The following is a 25,500-nucleotide window of genomic DNA, read 5'->3' as shown; positions in this document are numbered from 1 at the left end:
AACCCGAGCTGGGCATCTTCTTTGAGGAAGTCTGGGTACTGTTGGCCATTTTGCAGATGAGCGACCCCAGAAAGAGGCTGTGGGGGGAGGCGCACAGAATTCAGAATCTGGGTTACAGACACAGCCAGGAAGGGGGACTCGGGCTCCCAGTTCACTGATACCTCCCAGGTTCTAATGGGTTCTAGAACCTTGGTGGCTACATTGCCAAGGGAGGTAGAAGGCGGCAGGTCCATTGTTGTTCTTGGCTGAGTGGAGAGATTTCCTTCGGGGAGGAGACAATAAAAAGGAAGGAAGCGCCGCGGCACCGCAGGTGACTCTCGGCGCTCTGCACAGAGGGAGAGGAGCCAGGCGTAAGAGGCGACGTGCCGTGTGGTCCCACTTAGGTGATGTTTCGGAAAAGGCAACTTTACAGGAACAGAAGACAGATCAATGGTTGCCAGGAACTGGGGTCAGAAGGAGGGTCAGATCCCAAAGGGGCTGCAGGAAGGACTCTGGGAGTGATGGAGCAGCTCTGTGTCTATGTGGTGGTGGGCATACACCTGCGAGTGTTTGTCAGAGCTCACATCTGCACGTCGAAGAGTGACTTTGTATGTAAAAGTGTATTTTTAAAAATGAGGCAGTAGAATCAAATGAAAGGCAGGCTGCAGAGCAGGAAGACAGAACACGCTGTCATCAGCCTACAGCGGGTTGGTCTGATCCCCATTTACTGGTGTGGAAACTGAGGCTCGGGCTCCTGAGAAATGGAGGGACGATCTCTTTCTCTTTTCTTCCATCTGTTCACCTTGGCCCCTCCAGGCCCCGGGTGCTGCTCTAGGAGCTGAGGATCAGGTTCTCAGGAGGACAGGATGGTTTCCACCCACACACAGCTCACAGTATAGAATTCTGAGAAACAGATGCGGAATAAGTAAGTCTAAGAAAGGGTGGTGTGGAAGGGAGGGTCAGGGTGTGGGGCCAGACCAGGGTCAGGGAAAGTCCAGGCCTGGGGGGGTCGGTAGGAGGTGAGGGCCCACCATCCCCACTGTGAGGCTTGGAGCAGAGAGGATAAGACGGGGAGGGGAGAGGGTGAGCTGTGGCCAGTGGGGGCTGACTGGAGGCAGCAGGCCTCTTTAAGCAAAGGAGGATTCACTCTGAGGGCGCTGGGAAGCTTTTGTAGGTTGAGGCAGGACCATTCCCAGATCTGTCCGTCTCCTGAGACCAGGCCTGGTCCACGCCCTGCACTTCCTGCCTTGCTTCTGGGTCTCAGGGTGGCGGGGACGCCTCCAGTTTCTGTGTGTTTCCTTTACAGTTAATCCACTCTGCTGGTGATTCATGCCTCTCTCATAGACTCCAGTGCTCAAATACAATCTGCTAATAAGTTGCGTCTGGTGGAACCCGGGGGCGGGTGTTACTGCCCAGTACTTAATAGCTGAGGTTCTCCTGAACGGCCTTGGGAAGCCAGAAATAACTTTCCGTCCTTTGCTTTTGTTTCCCACTTACTGACCCAGATCTGTGGATATCTCGGTCACTCTCTTGTTGGTTGTCTCTTAAGGGTCTTCACCCCTCTCCCCAACTTGCTGGCGATTTCCAGGTTTGCAGGGTTCAGCCTCCCCAGAGCCTGGTAACCTGGGAGCACTCGGGAAAGGTTTGTGGGATGAACGCGGGAGGAGGAGGCAGGAGGCAGGCAGCTGTCTCAGCTGTGTCATCACTCCTCAGAAACCGGGTCTTCTTGTCCATCTTTACAAAGTCGCTGGCCCTGAGCTCTTGCTGCCCACCCCGGTATGTCCATGCAACATGCCCGGAGACCAGCCATGTGGGTAGAGACCACCCGGGGCCCCTGGGAGCGGCACCAGCATGTCATCAGAGGGCCGTGTTGTCTGCAGCCTGTGCTGTTCCAGCCTCCCCACAGCGATGGTGCCAGAGCAGCGGCCGCGCTTTTCAGGGTGCACATCTATGTTAATTTAAATTCATGTGTTTGTGTCAGAAGACTTCCTTGTTTTTCTTGGGAAGCATTCACAGGCCAGTGTTGAACAAATTACCATCCCTTGCTCCAAAAGAAATATACTTTCCCCTAACATTCTGGATTTCCAGGATCGAGAAGGAGAACTGATGTTACCACTGATGATTGCAGGTGTGTGTCAGGGTGGGGAGGCAAGCTGGTCATCCTGGGGCCACTGAGGAGTCCTGAAGGATCTCTTTCCACTGTGGAAGGCCAGGCTCACCTCTGTGTTTTCTTTTCCTCCCCCTTCAGTTCTGCTCCGAGAGCCAAACTAATCCAAAATATTATCCTTACCTCCATGGGCCCTTTGCGTTTCAGAATCTATGAAAGTCTACAGCAAGAATCCTTCTAATCCAACTCAATGGACATGAGTTTGAGAAAACTCTGGGAAATAGCGAAGGACTGCCGATGCTGACTGCAGCCATGAAATTAAAAGACATTTGCCCCTTGGAAGAAAAGCTATGATCAACCTAGACAGCGTATTAAAAAGCAGAGACATTACTTTGTTGTCAAAGGTCCATGTAGTCAAAGCTATGGTTTTTCCAGTGGTCATGTATCGATGTGAAAGTTGGACCCTAAAGAAAGCTGAGCACCGAAGAATTGATGCTTTTGAACTGTGGTGTTGGAGAAGACTCTTGCGAGTCCCTTGGATTGCAAGGAGATCAAGGCAGTCAATCACAAAGGAAATCAGTCCTGAATATTCATTAGAAGGATGGATTCTGAAGCTGAAGTTCCAGTACTTTGGCCACCTGATGCAAAGAACTGACTCGTTGGAAAAGACCCTGATGCTGGGAAAGATTGAAGGTGGGAGGAGAAGGGGACGACAGAGGATGAGATGGTTGGATGGCATCACCAACTCGATGGACCTGAGTTTGAGCAAGCTCTGGGAGTTGGTAATGGACAGGGAAGCCTGGCGTGCTGCAGTCCATGGGGTCTCAAGGAGTCAGACACAAGTTAGTGATTGAACAACAACAAGGGCGAGAATATTCACTTGATTGTAGTTCAATGCTGGCAGTTAAAAATGAACTAATGGGAAAAAAAATGAACTAATGGAAAGTGCAGAAAGGGATAAAAAAATTCTACCACCATTAATGTTATAGTGTTTTCCTTATTTTTTTCAAATATATAAGTTTATTCAAAGATGTAACTTTATATCACACTTTTTAATTTAGTATTTTAATATAAGCATTTCTTCATGACATTGGCAAATTAGAAAGTTCTAGTTAAGGGGCCCATCCCCTCTCTCCACACTGGTGACATGCTCACCTACCTGTCGTGAGTCTGCTCACTCACTGTCCACCCACCTTGGGTTGAGGACCTCCTCTGTGAGGATGAGTTGTTGTTGTTCGGTCACTCAGTTGGGTCTGACTCTTTGTGACCCCATGGACTGCAGCACACCGGGCCTTCCTATCCCTCACCATCTCCCAGAATTTACCCAAGTTCATGTCCATTGAATCGCTGATGTTATCCAACCATCTCATCCTCTGCCACCGTCTTCTCCTCCTGCCCTCAACCTTTCCAAACATCAGGGTCTTTTCCAATGAGGACGGGTTAGGTTCTAGGAAAACACAACTCCCTGTCCAGAGGGAGTTGTCATTATACAGTGGAGCAGAGCGAAGTAAACAGAGGAAGAACCCAGATGGTGGGGTCTGTGGGCAGGGTATTCAGAGGTGCCGTGATGGTCCAGCCTCTTGTGGCTATTGCACATGGCAGAAGAGGACCCGCACCATGGGGACTGAATTTAAACACCAAATTGGGAGTCTTCTTATGGAAAAGGCAGCTCAGTGGGTGCTCAAGACATGGCCCCTCCCGTGTAGGCTTAACTGAAGGGCCGTATGTTAAGGTGTGTACAGGTTTCATTGTGGTTGACCTGGCATAGTCAGGCTGAGAAGGAGGCACTGAATCTGGCCTGGCTTGCTGAGCCTGCCGAGGAGGGCTGGGCTGCAAGCGCAGGATTCTCTGACACTGGAAGTTAGGTGGTTTTTGGAACATCCCCACCACTGTTGGAGGCAGAGGGACATTTTCAGAGGGGCGTCATTCCACAGACCACGTGACCTTGTTGTTGTTTAGTCACTAAGTCATGTCTGAGTCTTTGCAACCCTATGGGCTATAGCCTGCCAGGCTGCCTATCCATAGGATTTCCCAGGCAAGAATACTGGAGTGGGTTTGCCATTTCCTTCTTGAGCCAACTCTTAGTTTTCCAGTCTCTAAATGAGGGTGGTAGATTAGTTGGTTCTCTGAGGATCCTTCCAGCTCTTACCTATTTGAGTTTTAGACACATTATCTGAAAATTAAGTTAAATAGACACTTAATTAAAGTGACCAGGTTTGAAACAGTACAGGTTTATGAATCCTGGTGAAACACACGAGTAGGTTTTGTTTTGTTTTGTTTTTTCTCTCTAACAGCCAGTGCTGGTGAATTGCTAAGGAAGCTGTGAGAAACACAGAACAGCCCCAGCGATGAGTTTCCTGGAGGCTCCTACCTGTAGCTCTGGCCATCTGGTTTGCAGGGAAGCTTTGTCAACTTTTTAGTCTGGTAATGGGAAGTGAACTTGCTGCCACAAATCTCATGCTCCAGAGGCTGGAATGGCACATTAAGGGAGATTTACCCTGGTTTCACCCCCCAGTGTTAACTTGTGAGCCGGCCATAGTTTAAACAACACATGACCATCAACAGCTGTGGGGAAAACCAGCTGTGTGGATGTCAGCATGCATTTCCAAGACACCGATTACATGTCTCGGTCCAGAAATTTGCTTTAATGCTAATGTCTCGTCTCCAGAGTTAGACCCATACCAGGAGGATAGGGAGGGATGATGATGATGTTGGTCTTGCTCTTTGGTGACTATGCTGCTGTGACTTACCTTCTGTTCATCAGGCATCCCTGGGGCCAGCATTGGTGTGACACGGTAGGGGGCTTGATAGTGAATCATCTCAAAGCTCAAAAAGCAATGCATCACCCTCCATAGGAAGTGCTAGCAGGCATACGGCTTTGCAAGGAGGTGGCCTGGGTTATGTGAATGTCAGGCTGAGCAGTGCAAGGGGCAAGAGTGCTACATTCTGACTGATGTGGTTTGAAGCCTGGCATCATCAATGCTTCCTGGCTGTGTGATCTGGGGCAAGTTACTTGAGCTCTCTGTGCCTCCGATTCCCCATCTATAAATCTGAAAAATAATCTTGTGTTGTCAGCATTAAATAGGAGATCACATGTTAGGTTCTTACCGCCCGATTGATGACTTCTATTGAAGGTGGTGGTGGACTAGCATGGTGTCAAGTTCATAACACCTAATGTATACTGTGTGCCTCACATGCAGGCCCACTATAGTACATGACAGACACTGTTCCTAACTCCCCTGTGTACATCAGCTCAGCTAGAAAATGTGAATATTCATGTCAACTCAGGAGAGTACTACTATTATCATTTCACTGATAAACAGAGAGTTAAGTAACTTGCCTAAAGTCACAGAGCCAGTGAGTGGTAGATAAGGGATTTGAAACCCAGGCAGCTGGCCCTAGAGTTCTTGTTCTTAACCACTACTCTCTATAGTCTCCACGAAATAATAAGAGCTGTTCAGAGCACTTCCCATAGGTCAGGAAACATTCCAGGCATTTTCTATAGATTGATTCATTTAACCTTCACAAAAAACCCTCTGAAGCAGTTGCTATTTTTCTACCAATTTTATAGTGAGGAAACTGCTAGAAAGGGGTGAGAATGTGGCTGAGTGGAGTTCACATCCTCATGAGCTGGATGATGTAAGACAGGGAGGCTGATGTCTGTGAGCCTCGGGGTGGCTGCGGGCTAAGAAGGGAGTGATGGTAAGAATCGCCTGGAGACCTGGTGGGTGAGGCCTTCTCAGGAGGTGGTGGTTTAATTATTAGTGAGAGGGCTTTACTCACAGACCCCAGCTTTGTTCTTGTCTCCTGGTAGCTGGGGCAGGGCGGGGAGCTCCTGGCTTCTTAGGGGGAGGAGGGATTTAAAGAAGTGTCCCCACCCCCAGCGTGGGCCTGCTGTGGACTAGGGCACAGCTTGGCCCCACAACAGAGGCTGTGTTGGGCCTTGACGGTGACAGTTCTGCCCTTGGGGAAGTGAATACACTGTGAACCTGTCCCAGCCACTTGGGGGCAAACCGTCTAATAAGCCTGGGTCTCAGTCTCCTTAGATGCAAAACCAAGTGCGTCTGGGATCAAAGCATGTGAGTAAAAGCACCAAATGGCAGAAATTTTATATTTTCATCTTGTAGAATAAGCAAGTCTTGTGGCCTTTATTTTACACCCTGAACCTGTGGAACTTTGCAAGACACCTTCTCAGCAGCCAGTCCCTCTTGTCAGCTATGTGAGCTGTGCTGTTTCTCCCTCTGAAATAACCGTGGGAGCTACATTCTGGTCATTGAGCCCAAGTTTGTGGGTTTTTTTGTTTTTGTTTTTTTCTTTTTTGGTCTAATTAATTATTGTAAGCATGAAGTTCTGGGTCATTGTAAGGTTCCTGGAAAATGCTGCCAAAGTATCCTGTGGAAACATTATACCAGTTTATTCATTCATCATTGTGAAGCAAAATGTCTGCTTCTCTGCATTCTTGCCCACACTGGATATGACCATGTCAAATTTGCCAATTTGAAAGGCAAACGTGCTCTTTATTTAGATTTCCATTTTGATAGTTACTAAGGAGGGTAAACATTTTTTTGTTGTTTATTGACTGTGTGGATTTCTTCTTTGGTGAACTATGTTATGGCAAAACATTTTAGTTTTCTTTTATTAAAAAAGCTATTTTCTGATTACAGAATTCACTTATGCATGTCCTAAAAGTTCAGATAGTGTAGGAATGTGTAGCATTGCAAGTGCAGGTTCCCGGGATCAATCTTAACTCTCAGAAATGACCACAGATGACAGTGTGAACCTTATGTTTTTTGGAATTTTCTAGAAATTTCTGAATGCCCTCATTTCACCTTAAGTATTTCCAAAGGTTCACACGTGGCTTTTGCATCTTAAAAGGTCTTTTGCTGAGCAGCATTTTTATTGAATAAAAGTAGCAGGTTTATTTTGATAAATTTATTTTTTTCTGAGAAGCCACGCAGCCTAGTGGAGGGGAGCGTACTGAATTCAGGGTCCCTCCTGACTGCTCTCACGTCTCCCAGTGCTCAGCCGGGTGTGTGCGGTCTGTGGGCCTGGCCAGCCCTGGGTTCGGTGCCCACGAGCTGCCCAGAGGAGCGCTTTCTGTTTTGAATGTCAGGCTGCTGAACTGTCAAGGCGGTAGCAGGCGGATGAGGGCTCCTGATCTCTCTCAGCATCAGCACCGGGCCAGTGCATGGTGACAGCAGTTAATAGTAGTCACCAGTAACAGCCAGCATCTCCCCTGTATGTCCTTTACATGCTCCAATCTGCTTAGACCTCACAGCAACTCTATGCAGCGTAAAATCTAATATTATCCCTGGTTTTCACACATATGACAGGTTCCTAGAGACCACATCATTTGCTTAGGATCCCCAGAAAGCAAGGGCCAGAGAGCCAGAACTCAGACTTAGCCCTGCCAGGCACTGAGGCCCCTCGGGAGGTCAGCCACCTGCTCTGCAGTTCTGTATACCCTCAAGAATCCCACCTCCCTGTCCACCTTTATATATATTAGTCTGGTCCAGATGCATCCGGGTACCTGAGGAACCCCCAGGAGGTTATCATTTTGGTAAAGTCTTGAGCAAGTTGGAAGCAGGTAGAAAGATGAACTCAGGGGCTGCATCCCTGAATCAGGGCGCTGGAGCAAAGAGGGGGAGAGCACCTGTGCCTGGGTGGCAGGATGCGGTTGTCATGGCAGCAGCTATGGCAACGCTGATGCAAGTGCTGGTCCTGTTCCCACTGGAGCCCAGTGGTGAGCTGGAAGATGAGGTGCCCAAGAGAATGGGCTGGACCGTGTTTGATAGAAATAATTGATAAATAGCACATAACTGATCAGTATGGTTATTTTTTCTCTCCCAGTTTATGGCTTTTGTGGATTAGGTGGCCGGAAAATTCTTAGACAATTTGGTGGAACTTGGGCTGAGAGCAGGCATCCTGGAATCAGGCTGTCTGGCCCTGACCTCAAGTGACTCTGAGGCATTTCCACATCTAACTTCTCAGTGCCTCAGCCTTCTCTTCTGTTATGGCCCTTATTTCTGTTAGAGCCCCCATGAAAATGAAATGAATTAAGCCACAGAAAAGGCACAGCAGCAGTATTACTATTCTTCTTATTATTAAATTAATAATAATAGTTCCCACTTTTGCTCTGAATTCTTTTCCTCTGAGTGATTCTCTTACTCAGAATTATCCCCTCTTACTCAGAATTTTGGGGGTGGCTTGCTGTTTGTCACAGTGATGAAATTATCTCAATTTGAATGGTGCCCTTAGCATCACCTTTCCATTTTCTGCACATATGCTGTGACAAGTCTGACGTGGTCCCACCCACCGCCATATTTCACTGACAGTTTGGAAATAAACATGTTTTAATGTGTGGCCCCAGTCACTGCCAAAAACAGCATTTACGGAGCTTCTAATTACCTTGGAGACTGTGGTAGGTCCTATATCAGAGAGTCAATAAACTGCTTTAAGTGATGCTGGCTAATTTAAGAATTTTGGGGTGTTTTTGGAGTTGGAATCAACAGAACATTTGTTAGAGATGCTCAATTCTGAGGACTAATTTTAAAGGTTGTGATTTTCAATTTTGAAAATTGGGCCACCTACAAACTGATTAATTAGCTTCTGATCAATATATTACCAAAAAAAAAAAAAGAAAACTGTGAGGACTTTCTTTTGCTCTTGTCTAGGCAAAAAGCCCTTGTAGAGCCTCTGTCAGAGAGGAACTGGGAAACTATGGTGTCTGTAAATATAATTTTTGAGTTAGAGCTTTCCAAGATTTGAAAAACATGAATTTATCTCCTTCCTTTTTGTTTCTGGTTTGTGTATAGCTAACTGGAACAATTCTAAAGGCTTTTCTTAATTTTCTTAAGACAAAAATTGGATAGTTCAAGGTGATTTTTTTAAACATGTCTTCTAAGGATTATTTGATCCAAATCCATTTAAAACATTAAGAAAACTCAGCCACTAACTTTTTTTTTTTTTTTAATAATGTTAACATTGTACTCCATTTGTTTTTTTCATTCTCTCTCACCATTCTAAAGAGAGGAGGGATTGATGCTTAGATATTATTTATTTATTTATTGGCTGCACTTGGCTTTTCCCCTGTGCCTGGGCTTTCTCTAGTTGCCGTGAGTAGGGGCTACTCTCTAGTTGCAGCGCGGTGGCTTCTCTTGTTGCAGAGCACAAGGCTCTGGGGCTCTCGGGCTTTAGGAGTCACAGCTTGCGGGCCCTAGAGCTCGGGCTCAGTAGTTGTGGTGTATGGGCTTAGCTGCTCTGTGGCACGTGGGATCTTACCGGTCCAGGGATGGAACCCCGGTCCCCTGCATTGGTTCACTTCAGTTCAGTTCAGTCACTCAGTCGTGTCCGACTCTCTGCGACCCCATGAATCGCAGCACGCCGGGCCTCCCTGTCCATCACAAACTCCCGGAGTTTACTCAAACTCGTGTCCATCGAGTCGGTGATGCCATCCAGCCATCTCATCCTCTGTTGTCCCCTTCTCCTCCTGCCCCCAATCCCTCCCAGCATCAGGGTCTTTTCCAATGAGTCAGCTCTTCGCATGAGGTGGCTAAAGTATTGGAGTTTCAGCTTCAGCATCAGTCCTTCCAATGAACACCCAGGACTGATCTCCTTGAGGATGGACTGGTTGGATCTCCTTGCAGTCCAAGGGACTCTCAAGAGTCTTCTCCAACACCACAGTTCAAAAGCATCAATTTTTCAGCGCTCAGCTTTCTTCTCTGTCCAGCTCTCACATCCATCCATGACCACTGGAAAAACCATAGCCTTGACTAGACGGACCTTTGTTGGCAAAGTAAGGTCTCTGCTTATTAATATGCTGTCTAGGTTGGTCATGATTTTCCTTCCAAGGAGTAAGCATCTTTTAATTTCATGGCTGCAGTCACCATCTGCAGTGATTTTGGAGCCCCCCCCAAAATAAAGTCTGACACTGTTTCCACTGTTTCCCCATCTATTTCCCATGAAGTGATGGGACCAGATGCCATGATCTTAGTTTTCTGAATGTTAAGCTTTAAGCCAACTTTTTCACTCTCCTCTTTCACTTTTATCAAGAGGCTTTTTAGTTCCTCTTCACTTTCTGCCATAAGGGTGGTGTCATCTGCATATCTGAGGGTATTGATATTTCTCCCAGCAATCTTGATTCCAGCTTGTGCTTCTTCCAGCCCAGCATTTGTTATGATGTACTCTGCATATAAGTTAAATAAGCAGGGTTGACAATATACAGCCTTGACGTACTCCTTTTCCTATTTGGAACCAGTCTGTTGTTCCATGTCCAGTTCTAACTGTTGCTTCCCAACCTGCATATAGGTTTCTCAAGAGGCAGGTCAGGTGGTCTGGTATTGCCATCTCTTTTAGAATTTTCCACAGTTTATTGTGATCCACACAGTCGAAGGCTTTGGCATAGTCATTCTTATCCACTGTACACCAGGGAAGTCCAGCCACTAACTTTTTCAAGCTACAACTTTTTTTTTTTTAATCAAAGCATAATGTACACACAGTAAAGTGTACCAATTTGAATGGATTTTTACTTGCAGGTGTAGAAAAACTGATAAGACTAATCTCTGATTATTTATTATTATCATTGAAGATCAGTTGCATTTCACATAAAGAGGAAGCAACCCTGTAATACTGGTTCTGGGTCTGGTACGTGTTAAGCATTTTAGTTCCCATCTCCTTTCCTCTGTTGTCACTGATTCTGCAGTGGTTTTGACATCCGTTTCTCTGTTCAGGTTTTCTGGAACCAGACTGCCTGGGTTTGAATCCTAGCTCTGCACCTCCTAGTTGTGTGATTTTGGACAAGTCACTTAACCTCTCTGAGCTTCATTTTCCTCATCTATGAAGTGAGAATAATAGCAGTGCCTACTTGTAATATCATTTTGAGGATTAAATGAGTTAGTATTTATTAAGTACTGAGAACAGTGGCACATAGGAAGTGTTTAAAATAAATAAATAAACCTTTAAAAATGTCATTTTCATGACAAAGAGGTTGAGTATTCTCCTGGTCCATAAGGCAGAGGTCAGTGGTGTTGATAAACTGGGGTGACTGAGACCTGATTCCACGTCCCTGGAGTTGCGGGCCGTTGACTCATCAGTGGAGAGCTCTGGTTTCTCTGTTTCAGATGAGAGGTGGGGGTTGGTGCTCTCAGCGTCGGCTCATAGGAAGGTAAGGCGCGTACAAGGAGTCCTGGTTAGAAAAACACACGCTCGGGAAAGAACAGGCTCTCCCCAGGCAAAACTTTAGAAAAACAACAATCTGCTGCTCCTTGATTAAAGGGCAGAAAGCTAATTATCCTTTCCGGAGGGACGCGGGGCTGCTCTCTGCCGGGCTGTGACCTGGAGAGGCAGGATGTGGATTGCCTTAGGAGGTAATGAAGCCTTTCCCGTTGCCAGTGCGCCATCATTCAGACGGTCGCAGGCGGGAAGGGGGAGAACCAGCCCCGTGCTTTTCAAAGCAACCCCCAAATGCTTTAGAAACAGCATTTGCAGGTCAGTACTCGGAGCATATGAAAAAATAATTTTCTTCAATTGGATTTCCGAAAGACGTTTGTTGCAAAGCACCCCTTCAAAAATATCCTGTAATTTCTGCTAACTAGACTAGCTCATAATTAGCTCGACTATTTGAAACTTAGCACCGCCAATGAGAAATCATCCATGCGATGATGATGCGGGTCAGGATGCCAGCGAGGGGTAACCGGGAAACGTTTTTGTGCTGAGTAAATGCCAAGAAGTATTAAGTCTAGTTTCTTCAGTCAAAGGAGGAGACTGTGAAACATTCCATCTTGGGATATTTGTGTACGTATTCTCTCACTGTCTTCCATACCATCCTGTTAGGAATAGGAAGTTCCTGTTGACCTGTACTATTTGGCCAGAGATGTCAAGCAAGTTCAAAGAAGTCTTACAAATATTTTTTGAGCATCTTCCATGTGCCAGGTGTCCAGAGGCTGGGAATGAGGCATTAAAAAGACAGAAATGCCTGCCCTCAGGGAGCTCACAGTTTTTCTTTTCTTTTTTTTTAATTGTCAGTATTCCTGTTTTTGTAGCATTTTAGTAGAGACATTAAAATGTCTTGTCAGTGATCCCAACAGGCCAGCCGTGCCTTTGTAAATCTTTTAATGCTTGTAACTGCATTATTTGTGAATAGGGACCAAAAGTGTTTATCTTTTGATCTATTTATTTTTAATTGGAGGGTAATTGCCTTACAACATTGTATTGGTTTCTGCCATACATCAGCATGAATCAGCCATAAGTATACATATGTCCCCTCCCTCTCGAATCTCCCTCCCACCTCCCAGCCCATCCCACCCCTCTAGATTGTCACAGAGCACCGGGTTTGAGGGGAGCTCACGTTTTAATGACTCAGTGGACTAGCCAATACCTGAGATCCTTGTCAATTTGTATTTTCTATGAACAATTCTTCTGGGTAATCTGTAGACATATCCCTCTCAACTCTTGCCCTCCGCCCCGCCTCCCCGACCCCCAGCTCCGCTTACTTCCTTGATTTATCAAGTCACCAGGGACTTCTGCTTTGCCAAATTCAGTGGGCATTTCTCCTTCCCCTACTTAATGACATCGTAGAGCACCCCTTCCCCTAAACACTTTCTTCTCTGGCCTCTGGGATGCCCCCACTCACCTTGTCAGGACTCCTCTTCTGTCTAAAGGCTGATGACTCTTGAATACAGTCTCCAGTTCCTTAAATTCAGCTGCAGATTCCACATCTCCATTTAGAGGCCCATACCAGAACACTTGTCATATTTCAAATGTGATAATGTCCGCTCTTGATTTTTGTCCCCATATCTGCGGCTCTGATAAGTCTTCCTCACCCTCCCAGTTGCTCAGCCTAAAATTCTTAGAGCATCCTTTATTTCTTTTTTATTTCACCCTCTGTATCAACCCACCAGCAACTCCCGTTACCCTACCTTCAAATATGTACATAATTCTAGCACTGCTCACCAACCTCACTGCCACCGTCTTGGTCCAGGTCCCTGTTGTCCCTCATCTGGGCCACCCTCTCCTTCTCCCTACCCTTTGCCCTGTCTCTATAGCCATTATCTCCATGCAGCATTGAGAACAGTCCTTTTAAAACTTAGACCATGTTTCTTCTCTGTTTAGAATCCTTTGTGGTTTCCCAGCTCACCCAGAACTAAAATCCAAAAGACCTGGCCTTCTAGTTCATCACCCAGAAGGAAGATAACTCTTAAAGTGCACCTTTTGTGTACCAGGCACTAAGAGCTCTACGTATATTAACTCATTTAATCCACACAGTGGCACTATAAGGGAATCCTTTTATAATCTCCATTTTACAGAAGGGAGAAGTAGGAACAGAGAGGTTAGGTCATTTGCCCAGTGTCACACAGCTGGTGAGTAGCAGAGATGGCTCCAGCATCTGCGCTCTTAACCACTGTGCCCGACTATCCCTTGATGGCTCTACCTGAGAGTCACTGAAATTTGTCAATAGCAGTTTGTCTTCTGGAAGGTTGCACTCATGAAAAATTGTCCTCAAGATAGTAGCTTTGCAGGAAGCTCCAGTGTAAGAAGCAGCACAGCAGAATGGCTTGTGGGATGGGAGCAGAAGACAGAATGGGTGATGCTGCAGAGTCTCTGAGCACAGAGACCCGGTTGGGGGTGGAGAGTGGGAGGAAGCACAGAAAGCCAGAGGCTGAGGGAATTTTTATCATTGCTGAATAATTCACATAAATATGTGTCTCGGAAACAGACTAGCAGGGCTGGTTTCTCACGGTACCAGTAAAACTTCACGTCTAAGCGATTTCTGTCAATTCCCAAGCTGTACAGAATGGTCTCCTGGCTTTTATTTACATATTTCCCTTTTCTGGAATAGTTAATACAATAGCATTTTATTTTGCATTATCATTCATGAGCATTTTTTCCATGAGATATGTATCTCTTATTTTGCCTGAAAATCGCAAACAGAGGAGCCTGCTGTGCTGTATTACATGAAGTTGCAAAGAGTTGGACATGACTTAGCAACTGAACAACAAGCTTTACTTTACCCTCACTTTTTAAAAAATTGTGGTAAACTACACATAACAAAGTATTAGCAATTTTAAGTGTTATAATAATTGAGTGGCATTAAGTGCATTCACAGAATTGTACATACGTCACCATTATCTCATTCTGGAACTTTTAAAAAATTACCCTCAAAGGAAACTGTACATGCATTAAATAGCCACTGTCCATTTGCTCTCTTACCCTAGCCCCTGGCTACCACTTGTCTGCTGTTTCTATGGATTTGCCTATTCTGGGTATTCCATGTAAATGGAATCATACAGTATGTGGCCTTTTGTGTCTGACTTTTTTCACTTTGCATAATGTTTTCAAGATTATTGCATGTTGGCTCTTTCCTCTGCTGCTGCTAAGGTGCTCGGTTCTTTGGAGGAAGCTAAGGCCGTTTTGGGGTGAGGCCCTCACTTCATCCGGCGACTAGCACCGCGCCCGGCAGCCCCCACCTAGCACTCGCCCGCACCATGGTCTCCATCTCGGAGCTTGCTTGCATCTACTCTGCCCTCATTCTGCACGACGATGAGGTGATGGTCACGGAGGATAAGATCAATGTCCTCATTAAAGCAGCCGGTGTAAATGTTGAGCCTTTCTGGCCAGGTTTGTTTGCAAAGGCTTTGGCCAATGCCAACATCTGGAGCCTCATCTGCAATGTGGGGGCTGGTGGACCAGCCCCAGTAGGAGGTCCTGCCCAGCCACCACTGCTGCCCCAGCTGAGGAGAAGAAAGTAGAAGCAAAGAAAGAAGAATCTGAAGAGTCTGATGATGACATGGGCTTTGGTCTTTTTGACTAAACCTCTTTAGTAACACATTCAATAAAAAGCTGAGCTGTTTGCTGAAAAAAAAGAAAAAAAAGATTATTGCATGTTGTAGCATGTATCAGGACTTCATCCTTTTTGTGGTTGAATAATACTCCATTTTATGCATGTATATCACATTTTGTTTATCCATTTTCATTAACTATTTGATCAAAATTTTATATATGTTACTAGAGTATCAGCTATGTGCTAGACCTTTTGCTTCATCCTGTATCCTGAATATATAAAGAGCCTTTACATATCATAACAGAAAAGAGAATCCCTTTATATAAATGAGTAAATAAACCTGAACAAACATTTCACAAAAGGGAAACTATAAGTATAATAATTTCATGAGTTTAAAAAGCCTTTCAATCTCTTTTTAGTTAATTCTGGATTTAGTTTGGTTAGAGCAATTCTCTATTATTTAGCAACAGATCATAAACATTTGATCTGTTAAATGGAGATAAGCTCCGTTTGGGAAAGAATTTCATTTGTTGCTCCATTCAAGTAGGCATGTGACCTGAAGGTCATCTCCATTGGTTTTTCTAGAGACTATGTCTCTAAAGCCTTTGTAAAAATACTTTGCCCCTTTGAATGTTTCTGAATTCAGATGGATACAGATATCTTTTTGGAGAATGTTCCACCGTATGTGGGTCTCAACTTACACATTTTGAGTGGTCACTAACTGCTGAAACATAGAATGGTGAATTTTCAAAGTCTGAGGCTCTTTGAAACTGTAAGTCTGTTGGAGAAGACTCTTTAGAGTCCCTTGGACTGCAAGGAGATCCAACCAGTCCATCCTCAAGGAGATCAGTCCTGGGTGTTCATTGGAAGGACTGATGCTGAAGCTGAAACTCCAATACTTTGGCCACCTCATGTGAAGAGTTGACTCAGTGGAAAAGACCCTGATGCTGGGAGGGATTGGGGGCAGGAGGAGAAGGGGACGACAGAGGATGAGATGGCTGGATGGCATCACCGACTCGATGGGCATGAGTTTGAGTAACCTCCGGGAGTTGGTGATGGACAGGGAGGCCTGGCGTGCTGCGATTCATGGGGTCGCAAAGAGTCGGACACGACTGAGCGACTGAACTGAACTGAACTGAAACTCTGAGTGCTATTTTTCTATAACTGAGCTGTCCAGTAAGGTAGACACGTGCCGCCCGTCCCTGCTGAGCACTTGAAACATGGCTAGTGCCGATTAAAATGTGCTGCAAGGCTGGAATACTTAGTGGATTTTGAAGATTTGGTATAAAAAAATGTAAAATATTTCTGATTTTCTCCTGTTGATTACATGTTGAACTGGTAATACTATCTGGATATATTGGGCTCAGGAAACTATATTATTAAAATTAAACTTACTTGCTTTTTTTTTTTCTTACCATTTTAATGTGACTCATAGAAAATTTTAAATTACATATGTTGCCCACATGATATTTCTATTGAACAATGAGTGCCGTTCTAAAAATAACAAGCACATGGGTGGAGAATGGGAGAGAAGTCTGAACAGACTTGACTTCTTTGCCTTCAGAATCTTGAAGATGTCCCATGAGAGAGGCTGCAGTGGATCTGCATGCTTCCAGGAGCCTCCCCGTTGGTCTCTGCCTTCACCCTGGACCCCCCTCAGCTGTCTTCTCCTCTCTCTAGCCTGATGGATCTTTCTTCTTAAAAGAATTTTTTTTGGAGTGTAGTTGACTTACAATGTGTCAGTCTCTGGTGCACAGCAAGGTGAATCAGTTACACATACACATATATCCACTCCTTTTGTTTATTTATTCTTAGATTCTTTGGCCATATAGGCCACACAGTGTATTGAGTAGAGTCCCCTGTCCCCTATACAGCTATTTCTTTTTTTCTTTTTGTAAATGTATTTATTTTAATTGGAGGCTGATTACTTTACAATATTGTAGTGGTTTTGCCATACATTGACATGAATCAGCCACGGATGTACATGTGTTCCCCATCCTGAAGCCCCCTCCCAGCTCCCTCCACATCCTGTCCCTCTGGGTCATCCCAGTGCACCAGCCCCGAGCGCCCTGTCTCACATATACAGCCGTTTCTTATTAGTTATCTATTTTATGTAGTGTGTATATGTCAGTCCTGAGTGAGTGAGTGAGAGTTGCTCAGTCATGTCAGACTCTTTGCGACCCCATGGACTGTAGCCTGCCAGGCTCCTCTGTCCATGGAATTCTTCAGGCAAGAATATTGGAGTTGCCATTTCCTTCTCCAGGGGATCTTCCTGACCCAGGGATTGAACACAGGTCTCCTGCATTGCAGGCAGGTTCTTTACCATCTGCGCCACCAGGGAAGCCTACTATTAAAAGCCCACTATTAATAGACTACTATTACATTTTTAGGTATAAAGACAGGTCAGCTTAAAAAGTATCAGGAGATATATGCTTCACTTTATCTTATAATCTATAGACCATACATCAGAGTATGTAATTAAAATCTGTACACCTTTTCCAAGGAATACCCGAGACAGAAGTAGCAATCAAGTTATAAATGACAGTCATCAATCAGATGATATAATTTAGATGAAGCTTTTCTCTCTCAAAGAGTTGGGGACTGTCAGTCCTAGTCTCCCAGTTTATCCACAGGGATCTTTCTAAAGGCAAACCTCATCATGTCACTCCTCACTTTACAGTTTTAGTGGCACCCCGTTACCCCCAAGCCCAGCTTTTAAGGCCCCGCCTTGACCACCTGCTCGGCCTCATCTCATGCCTCTCTGCCGCCTCCTCCACCTGTCAGGACCTTTGTGTAAACATCATTATGATTTCCATTATATGCACAATAGGTTCCCATAGTAATGATTTAAAAATACATAATGTAAACGGTAGTGTCCACATTTATGCCGCCTAACCCCCACCCCAGCCACGTCATCAGTCACTGTCAACAGTCGGGTGTGTGCTGTTCCAGGGCCGTCAGCCTGCACACACTGCTGATTGTGTGTGTGTGTGTGTAAACCTCAGCGGGTTTGCATGTTGTCTTGTGTCTTCTTTCACGTATTTTAAGGTTTCTGCTAGTGAGGATTTAGATTTACCTCAGTATTATTAATGGATGCTTGAGATTTTGTTATATAGCTTTGCCATGATTTATTCCTGTTTATTACTATTTTTAGTTATACAATTTTTCACCCGTATAGCAAAATATCAGCTATTATAATATCCACCTCTGTATCCCCATATAGATTGAATAAGCAGCAACATTTTGCCCTATTGGCTTCAGAATTTTTCTGTGAATAACGGAAACATTCCATGCAGAGAGGAAGCCTTCTGTGTGCTCCACCCAGTCTCTCTCCCCTCTTCATCCCCAGCGGGAAGGAAGCTGCCTTCTGCAGTTGATACAGCCTGTTTAGTCTTACATTTCTACTACATGTGGCCAGAGACAGGGTGTTACTTTGTGCATTCCTCAATAGTATCATGCCATATGGGTATCTCCTGTGACTTGAATTTTCATTCTTTTTTTTTTTTTTAAAGATTTTTCATTATTATATAATTCTGTGTTGTCTTCCATTTGATAAGAATGAATATAGCTTCATTTAATCCATTTCCTTATTCACAGAATTTCAGTTGTCATACTTTTAATTCCAATTGTTCAAATGTGTTGTCTCACCTTAACTCTGGACTCTTTTTTATCTCCTGTGGAGCAGCCTGTGTAAGATTGGAATGATCTGTTTTGAAAGTTTTGTAGCATTCATCAATAGAACTGTCTGGTCTGGTGCTTTCTTTCATTTTTTTTTTTTTATTAGTTACTGAGGTTTTTAGATTTTGTCATTCTCCTTGAGATATTTTTGATAAGTTATATATTTTGAAGGAATGTATGTTTTAAGTTTTCAGATTTAACGGTGTTGAGTTGTTAGCAGTCTTTTGTCATTAACTTGATGTTCTGTGCCTCCATCCGTAATAGTATTTGCAGTGTTCTCCCTGCCCCCTTTTAATTTGATCAGTTTTGCCAGTTTAGTCTGATTAATCTTTTCAAAGATTGATTTTTTACCTCCTGCACTTTGAACATGCTTTTCCTGGGGCCTGGGCTGCAGTTCTGTTTTCTCATCACCTGGCCGAGTCTTTCTTCTAGCTCTTCGAACCTTGATTGAGGCTCTTTGGCATTCCCCACCACCGCATTCTCCACAGCACACCCCCCACAATGAAAGTAGGAGCTGATCTGTTTTGCTCGCCAGTCTCCCTAACGTGTGGCACTGTGTGGAGGTATAGTAGGCGCTCAGGAAGGAAAGGGAAAGAAATTGATGAGAGTCTATTATATAAAGAGCTACAGATTCATTCTCCAAGGAGCAAAGGCTGTCTTTCAGGGTGTATTCCCAAAAGGACTGTTGTAAAGAGGATGTAACTGGTGCTGAGTGATTGAACCAGCTGAGCAATCCGAGGTTCTGTAATTCTTTTTTCCATAATTTATCAGGAAGTAAAGAGCTGGACTTGCAGCCATGGCATGACTGGAATGAGGCTGAGTGTGAGTCAGTGAGCTACAGAAACGTGTGCCGAGCAGTGCCTTTCTACTTAACATTTAAGAGGAAGACAAGCCAAGGTGACAAGATCTCCGTTTTGCAAACTCTTTCCAGTGAGCTTCTCCAGGAGGACTTGGGTCTTCACTGGGCTAAACACCTGCCCGCCCATCCTTGATTATGTACTCAGAACAGAAACTGAAAAGACATTTAAGCAAAGGAAACCACCACATCTTCAGTGGTCCTACCAGAATAAGAAATGCCTGGCTTTAGTTTTTCTTATAAAGTGTCGCTGTTTTCCTAGTAATTCTATAGCTTCTCATGGAGAGAGAGGTAAAACAAAAGAGAAGAAATTCAGGGAAAGTTTTGTTAGCAAGATGCTCTGGGCTGGCAGTTAAGATATTAAAATATTTGCAACACATAAAACATCCTGGCAGAGGTGGTAATCTTTGAAAAGGAAGAGGGGAGCGGGGAACCAGGAAATATCAGTGGAAAGGCAGGGCTCTCTTCACAGTTACATTATGTTCATATTTATGGCCATGTTATTGTCACCTAACAAAATATTCATAGCACGTTAAAGCCTTTGTTTTATCTTACTTACATTACACAGTTTGTAAGACTCAGTTGTAAATTTCATTGTCTCTCTGATAGGAGCCTTGCCAATGAAAATGGCAAGTGATATCCTCCTTACTGGTTACGTCGACTCAGTAATAATAACAGCAATTAAGTGTCAGACTCTCTGCTAAACATTTGTATAATACATCATTATTTTTATTCCTTTTTATAGCACATTAATTTTTCAGTTTTATAAAAAGAGGTTATTATCCCCACTTTCCAGATGAGAAGACGGAGGCTCAGGGGGAGTTGAAAGTAGGTGGCCTGGCTGACGGCCTCCAGCAAGAAAGGGAGGGAGGCACTCTTGGAGCCCCAGGTCTGAACACCAGACTTCGGCCCCCACAGTGCCGGCAGCAGCAGCAGCCGGACTCCCAGGAGCTTGGGAGATGCTGTGGATACAGTCATCGTTCTCTGCTGGTGGGAGACAGTCACGTTTGTTTAACGTGGTGGGAAAATGCATTCTGTTTCTAACCCTGAGGGCTGTCGCTCCTGACCTCATTCTGATTCCAGCCACGCACACTCCTGAATCTGAGCTCTTTCCCTAGATGCACCTGGAATCCTGACGTGCCCCTGTGCGTGTCCCGTGCACAGACCTGGGTCACTTCAGGGCCTGAGGACCCCATCTACTACAGAGAACTCCCCGCAGTGTAGCTTGGTTCTGAGAAGCCTGTAGAACCACGTGCCGTTTTCTCCCTTGGACTTTTGCTGGCAGTGCAGAGAAGTTGCCTGTAAAACAAAAGAAACATACCCAGGACTGGTTGCCCCTTCTGTGGTGCCCACCTGGCCTTGACTGGCTTCTGAGATGTTGTCCTTCATGCCTGCCAGTTCCCCTGGGCTTCCTGAAGGAGCCTTCTCGCGAGGGTGCCTTTTACTCCCCGAAGCCATCCTTTGAGGCCATGTGGGTGGTAGTGTTTGGCTGGAGAGAAGGAAACTATCAGGGGACTCTTGATGTCAGATGAGCTTGTTAAAAGGGACTGCAGCCAAGGTGAATGATCTGGAAGCCTGACTGGTGGTGGAATGCAGGGGTCGGGGAATCAGCATTTGGAGACAGCTGTCTTTTAGGTAGGTTTCCTGGCACTTTCCCCAGCCACTGGGGGTGTGATCGCGTTGCTCAAGAGTGCCCTGGACTGACAGAACTTGCTCTGGTGCATTGTCTTTGTCTACGAGGCCTCTTAGTGTGAGGCCCCGCTAAACCGCTGCCCGCCCACAAGCAACCCCCAGGCTGCATTCTTCCAAACACGTGGAAGCCCTGTTTGGTGCGGCCTCTCTCTGTTTGAGAGGGGCTACATCCCCTGAATCTGGAGTCTGACACGTCTGGGTATGAATCCCACCTTGGCTACCTACCAGCTATGTGACTTCCGGCATCTGGTTTAACCTCTCTGGACCTCAGTTTATCCTGTCTGTTAAAATGGGATAATGGTAATATCCCCATTATGCCATAATCATATACAATATTATGTGAAAACATATTATGATACAATGTTACCGTGATTCTATATTTAAATGTATGTAAGGCCATACATATGAAATATGGTAATATGTAGTGCCACAGTAATGTATTAACATTACAGTCTAGCATAACAGAAGAACCCATCGACCTGTTATTCTAAGATTTAGACTATGTGGGCATATTACTTAGAACAGTCCCCGGCACATCATGTAACTCCGTCACTGTTAATTATCATGACTGTCATTTTCTGTGGACTGCAGCGTGCCAAACAGGGACACACCGACTCAGAATGTTCTGGTGTATGTTGTTGCTTTGGAAGCAGTGACGCTCATCAGGTAATTAGGAGAGCAAAGCCCAATTATAACCTGGGAGGAGAGGGAACGGTAACCAGGGAGAAGTACTGTTCAATTCTAAGTTTGCTTGTGTGTGTGCTTTTTTTTTTTTTTAAGGGAAGAAATGCCTCTTCAGAAGAGCTTAGACCAACATGGTACCTAATAAGAGAAGAGTATTAAATCTAAATAACCACCCACATTTGCTCTGTTTGTCTTGAGAAGTTATTAGCCTAGGTTTCCACTGTATGCGTGGGTGACGAGGAGGGTGAGGCAGAAGAAGGGGGTTGGATGCAAAGACGGGTCAGGCGTCCCGTCTGTTTCAGCCCGTTGTCCCAGCTCTGCTGTGGGCACTGGGCTGACATCTGCTGAGAACTTAGCTGTGGCAACACTGCAGTCAGGGCGGTCCTCTCGTCTTGGCTCTGTGCTGGGTATTCTCTCTCCTGTTTTGCACGTAAGAATATGAAAGCTCAAGAGCTTAAACCTCAGGCTAAGGGTCACACAGCTAATAAAATGCTGTGGGATTTGAGATCACACACTTGAGACCAGAATCCTGGTTTCACCCGTGTAGTGAGAGTCAAGTCACTTAATATTTTTTTAGGTCCCTGTTTTCTTATTTATGAAATGGGTACAGTAGTGGCAGTAACTACTCGGCATACGCTGTTTTAAGTTCAGTGCCTGTCAGCCGCTGCTGCTGTTATAATTACCTTGTGTTTTGTTTGTTTATGTCTTCTGCCTGATTCAAGGGGTGGACAGGATGTGTTCTGGTATGGTAGAGCCAGCTCCGATTTTTATCAGGCCTGACATTCTGCAGAGCCTGTGCAGTGGTCACCACAAGCACCCTACCTTGCGTTCCTGCTCACTGTGGCAGGAGGTCAAAGAAGAGGGGTGAGTATCATGTAAAAAACCAGCACCACCGCCCTTCAGCACAGCAGTGACTAACCCTCAGGGCAAGTCCAAGGCAGACCTCCTTCAGGGATGCTTTTCAGTGAAGTGGTACTTCAAGCAAAGACGGCATTTGACTATCCATATAGACAGACATAGCATTTTGAGGAGGAGTCATCTATCTATCGCTCCATAAAGACATCATAATACATGTTCCTGGGGGTATGTTGCAGTCACAAAATTGAATTCACTTTACAAGACAGAAGTAAGGTATTCCTGGTGTGTCTGCGGCCACCCAGCCCCCTTCCCACATCTTTCCTCTTTTGTACCGTTTACCTGCCACTTGCGCGGACCCGACTTGAACCTGCCTCTGTTGCATCTAAGGAGATTGATTCGTGGGGAGAGATTAATAGGCAAGGAAGCCAGTTCTGACTTGTTAGGCAGCAGCTGCTTAACAGTTGTCCTGTCAACCGTTGCTTTAGAAGTCCAGGAGCTCAAGTGTGGCCTGTGTGGAGGAGCAGGGACTCCCCAGCGAGCGAGCAACGAGGGAGGGTTCCTGGCTGCACCTGAAGCTACAAACATCACCTGATGGCATCCCTTTGGGAGCCTTCCATTTGCGAAAAGTAAGGACCGGAGTTTGGTCTGGCTCTATAATTGCATCCAGTTTAGACTTTCGATTTTCTTTTAAATTTTCCTGTTTTTAAAGGTGAGGGATTGACTTTTCTCAGTGACTTTGGAGCTTTCCTCCCGGGGCCCTGGGAAGGAGTCTAGAGTGCATTTGGCTGCTCAAGATTGCTGAGCTGTAGAAAACTCCAGCCACTTCACCCTGCCTGGACCGTTTCTGCAAGCATCTCTCCTTCTGATGAAACTCCACTGAAACTGGTGATTTCCTCTGAATAATGAGTGCATCTCTTTTTTTTGTCCTCTTTCAGGCCTAAACGGCAGCGGCAGAACAACTTTCCCATGTTTCCATCTCCTAAAGCCTGGAATTTCAGAGGGGTAAGTGTTTTCCCAAGCAATCCCACCCGTTGCTTGTGCTCTTCTGGGTGCTCCAGAGAGGGCTCAGTTGAGGTGGACTTTACTAGCCAAGTCTCCACCAAACTTCTGTGCTTTACCACCTGGGGAAGTCATCTTTGCATTAGCACCTGTGGTTTTATTTAAAAACCCCAAGTGGTTCAGTAAGTACCCAATGATGTTTGCCTGCCCTGTAGGTGTTGGGTTACGGGAAGCATCTTATGAAGAAGCCAGGAGATGTCAAGGTTGATGAAGTGGCCATTGTGGCTATTTTGGGGGAACAAGAAAGGTGCAGAGTAAAGGAAAAAGAAATCAGAAATATACTGTCTGTTCTTGTGTAGATTTATGACTGCGGAGAGCTTTGCTTTACAAAAGGAGAGGTCTGTAAGCTTTAAACATTAGAAGCTGAAGGGAATCATAGAATTCTCCCAGTCACAAAGCTCTAGACCCTTAGAGGTGTAGGGAGGGTCAGATTTAACCTTTGCTTGATGCAAAATTCTCTTCCTTTATGTAATAGTGATAATAATAGTAGTCAAAGTGGCCCATCTGTGTGTCCAAATGAATTCTAGCTCTGACTTCAGGAACAGGACTCTTGCCTGTGTAGAGAATGCTCTGAGCTCTGCATCACCAACGGCCTTTGCATGCACTGTACCTTATGCCCAAAACACAGTCTCCTGCTGCGTGACACCACACTCCTGCACACTCTGGACTGGCCCAGCCACGTCATCCACTGGGTCTAAGCTTTGACATCACCTTCCGTGGGAACGCATCGTGTCCACCCCTTAAATCTGACCTAGAGGCATCTCCTGTGGATCCCTGTAGTTCCTTTTCTCATTGTTAAAAGATTGTTAGTTAACATGTAGTGACATTTAAGATTGGAAGCCCCAAGCATTGGAGACCTTGTCACTGTCTCTTGTTACTGCATTATCCCTGGGCCTAGCACAGTGCCTAGAACGTTCATGCTTAATTAACATGAATGAATAAATGGAATGAATGAATAAATAAATCTTTCACGTATATCTGACACAAAATTCATTTCAGATTATGTTTCACGTTCAAGTCTTCAGTCTTTTCAGCAGTGTTTTTACTGGTTCAGTTCATCTTTAATACCCTACATATATCTCAGTCATTTTCCCCAAATGTCTTTTTAAAAATACAAATCATGGCTCTCTTTTAGCTAAGTTTTCAGTATGCTTTTAACTGAATACAAAGAGAAATATGTTGGCCTCTTAAGTAGATGTGTGTGTTTTACCGAGTGTAAGTCATGTACCTCCTCGGTTGGTTACAGTTTTGTGAACAAGACCCCCATTTCTCAAAGTATGTTCAGTTGGATGATCATAAACATTAGTGAAAAGAGACTTGTGTGGTCCCACAGACTTGGGACCCCCCTGAGAGGACCAGATTAAGCATGTTCAACCACTGCAGGACTTCTCAGAGCCTTTAGTTGTGTTGATTCGTGCATGAAGACCAATGTGAGGAGAGAACTGATGGAGTTTGTGTGGAGCATCTCCCAAGGTCATTGGCATAAACCTTGTTGAAAAAATAGTTTTTGTACACACTATTGACACGGTTGACATCTGAGTTGATTTTGAAACTAAGAGAATGTTGCAACTGTATTTGAAAGGTGTTATTTCTCCTCCCTCTCTATCCTTCCCTCGAGTGTACCAACCCCCTTCTCTAGATTAAACCCTCTACTAGGGTTGAAGGTCCACGAGGATTTTCCCGGAACTGTCCTGGCATGCCTTGGGAAACTTCAGTCGCCGGGCAGCTGGGACAACTTGATAACCCTAACCTTTGGCTGAACTTTCAACTGTTTGTCCTTGAAAAATGTTTCATGATTTTTTTAAGCTC

At 45.1% G+C, this 25,500-nt stretch overlaps 1 protein-coding gene and 1 pseudogene across 5 annotated transcripts in view; both read left to right on the top strand.

The window, feature by feature from the left end:
* Positions 1–25,500, top strand: part of ARHGEF3 (Rho guanine nucleotide exchange factor 3) — a 315,821-nt gene that overhangs the window by 81,205 nt on the left and 209,116 nt on the right. For 4 of the 5 annotated variants that reach the window (XM_043441932.1, XM_043441929.1, XM_043441928.1 and 1 more), the window contains one exon: positions 23,568–23,634. In XM_043441932.1, the coding sequence (XP_043297867.1) occupies positions 23,568–23,634 (67 nt within the window). Of the gene's footprint in view, positions 1–19,337; positions 19,440–23,567; positions 23,635–25,500 lie in introns of those variants that run through there. The other variant, XM_043441934.1, reaches the window with a different exon arrangement.
* LOC122424294 lies at positions 14,462–14,938 on the top strand (annotated as a pseudogene).

This window comes from Cervus canadensis, chromosome 22, assembly GCF_019320065.1.
Source record: "Cervus canadensis isolate Bull #8, Minnesota chromosome 22, ASM1932006v1, whole genome shotgun sequence".
In the NCBI taxonomy this organism is placed as follows: domain Eukaryota; kingdom Metazoa; phylum Chordata; class Mammalia; order Artiodactyla; family Cervidae; genus Cervus; species Cervus canadensis.
This window is presented reverse-complemented; position numbering and strand designations above follow the sequence as displayed.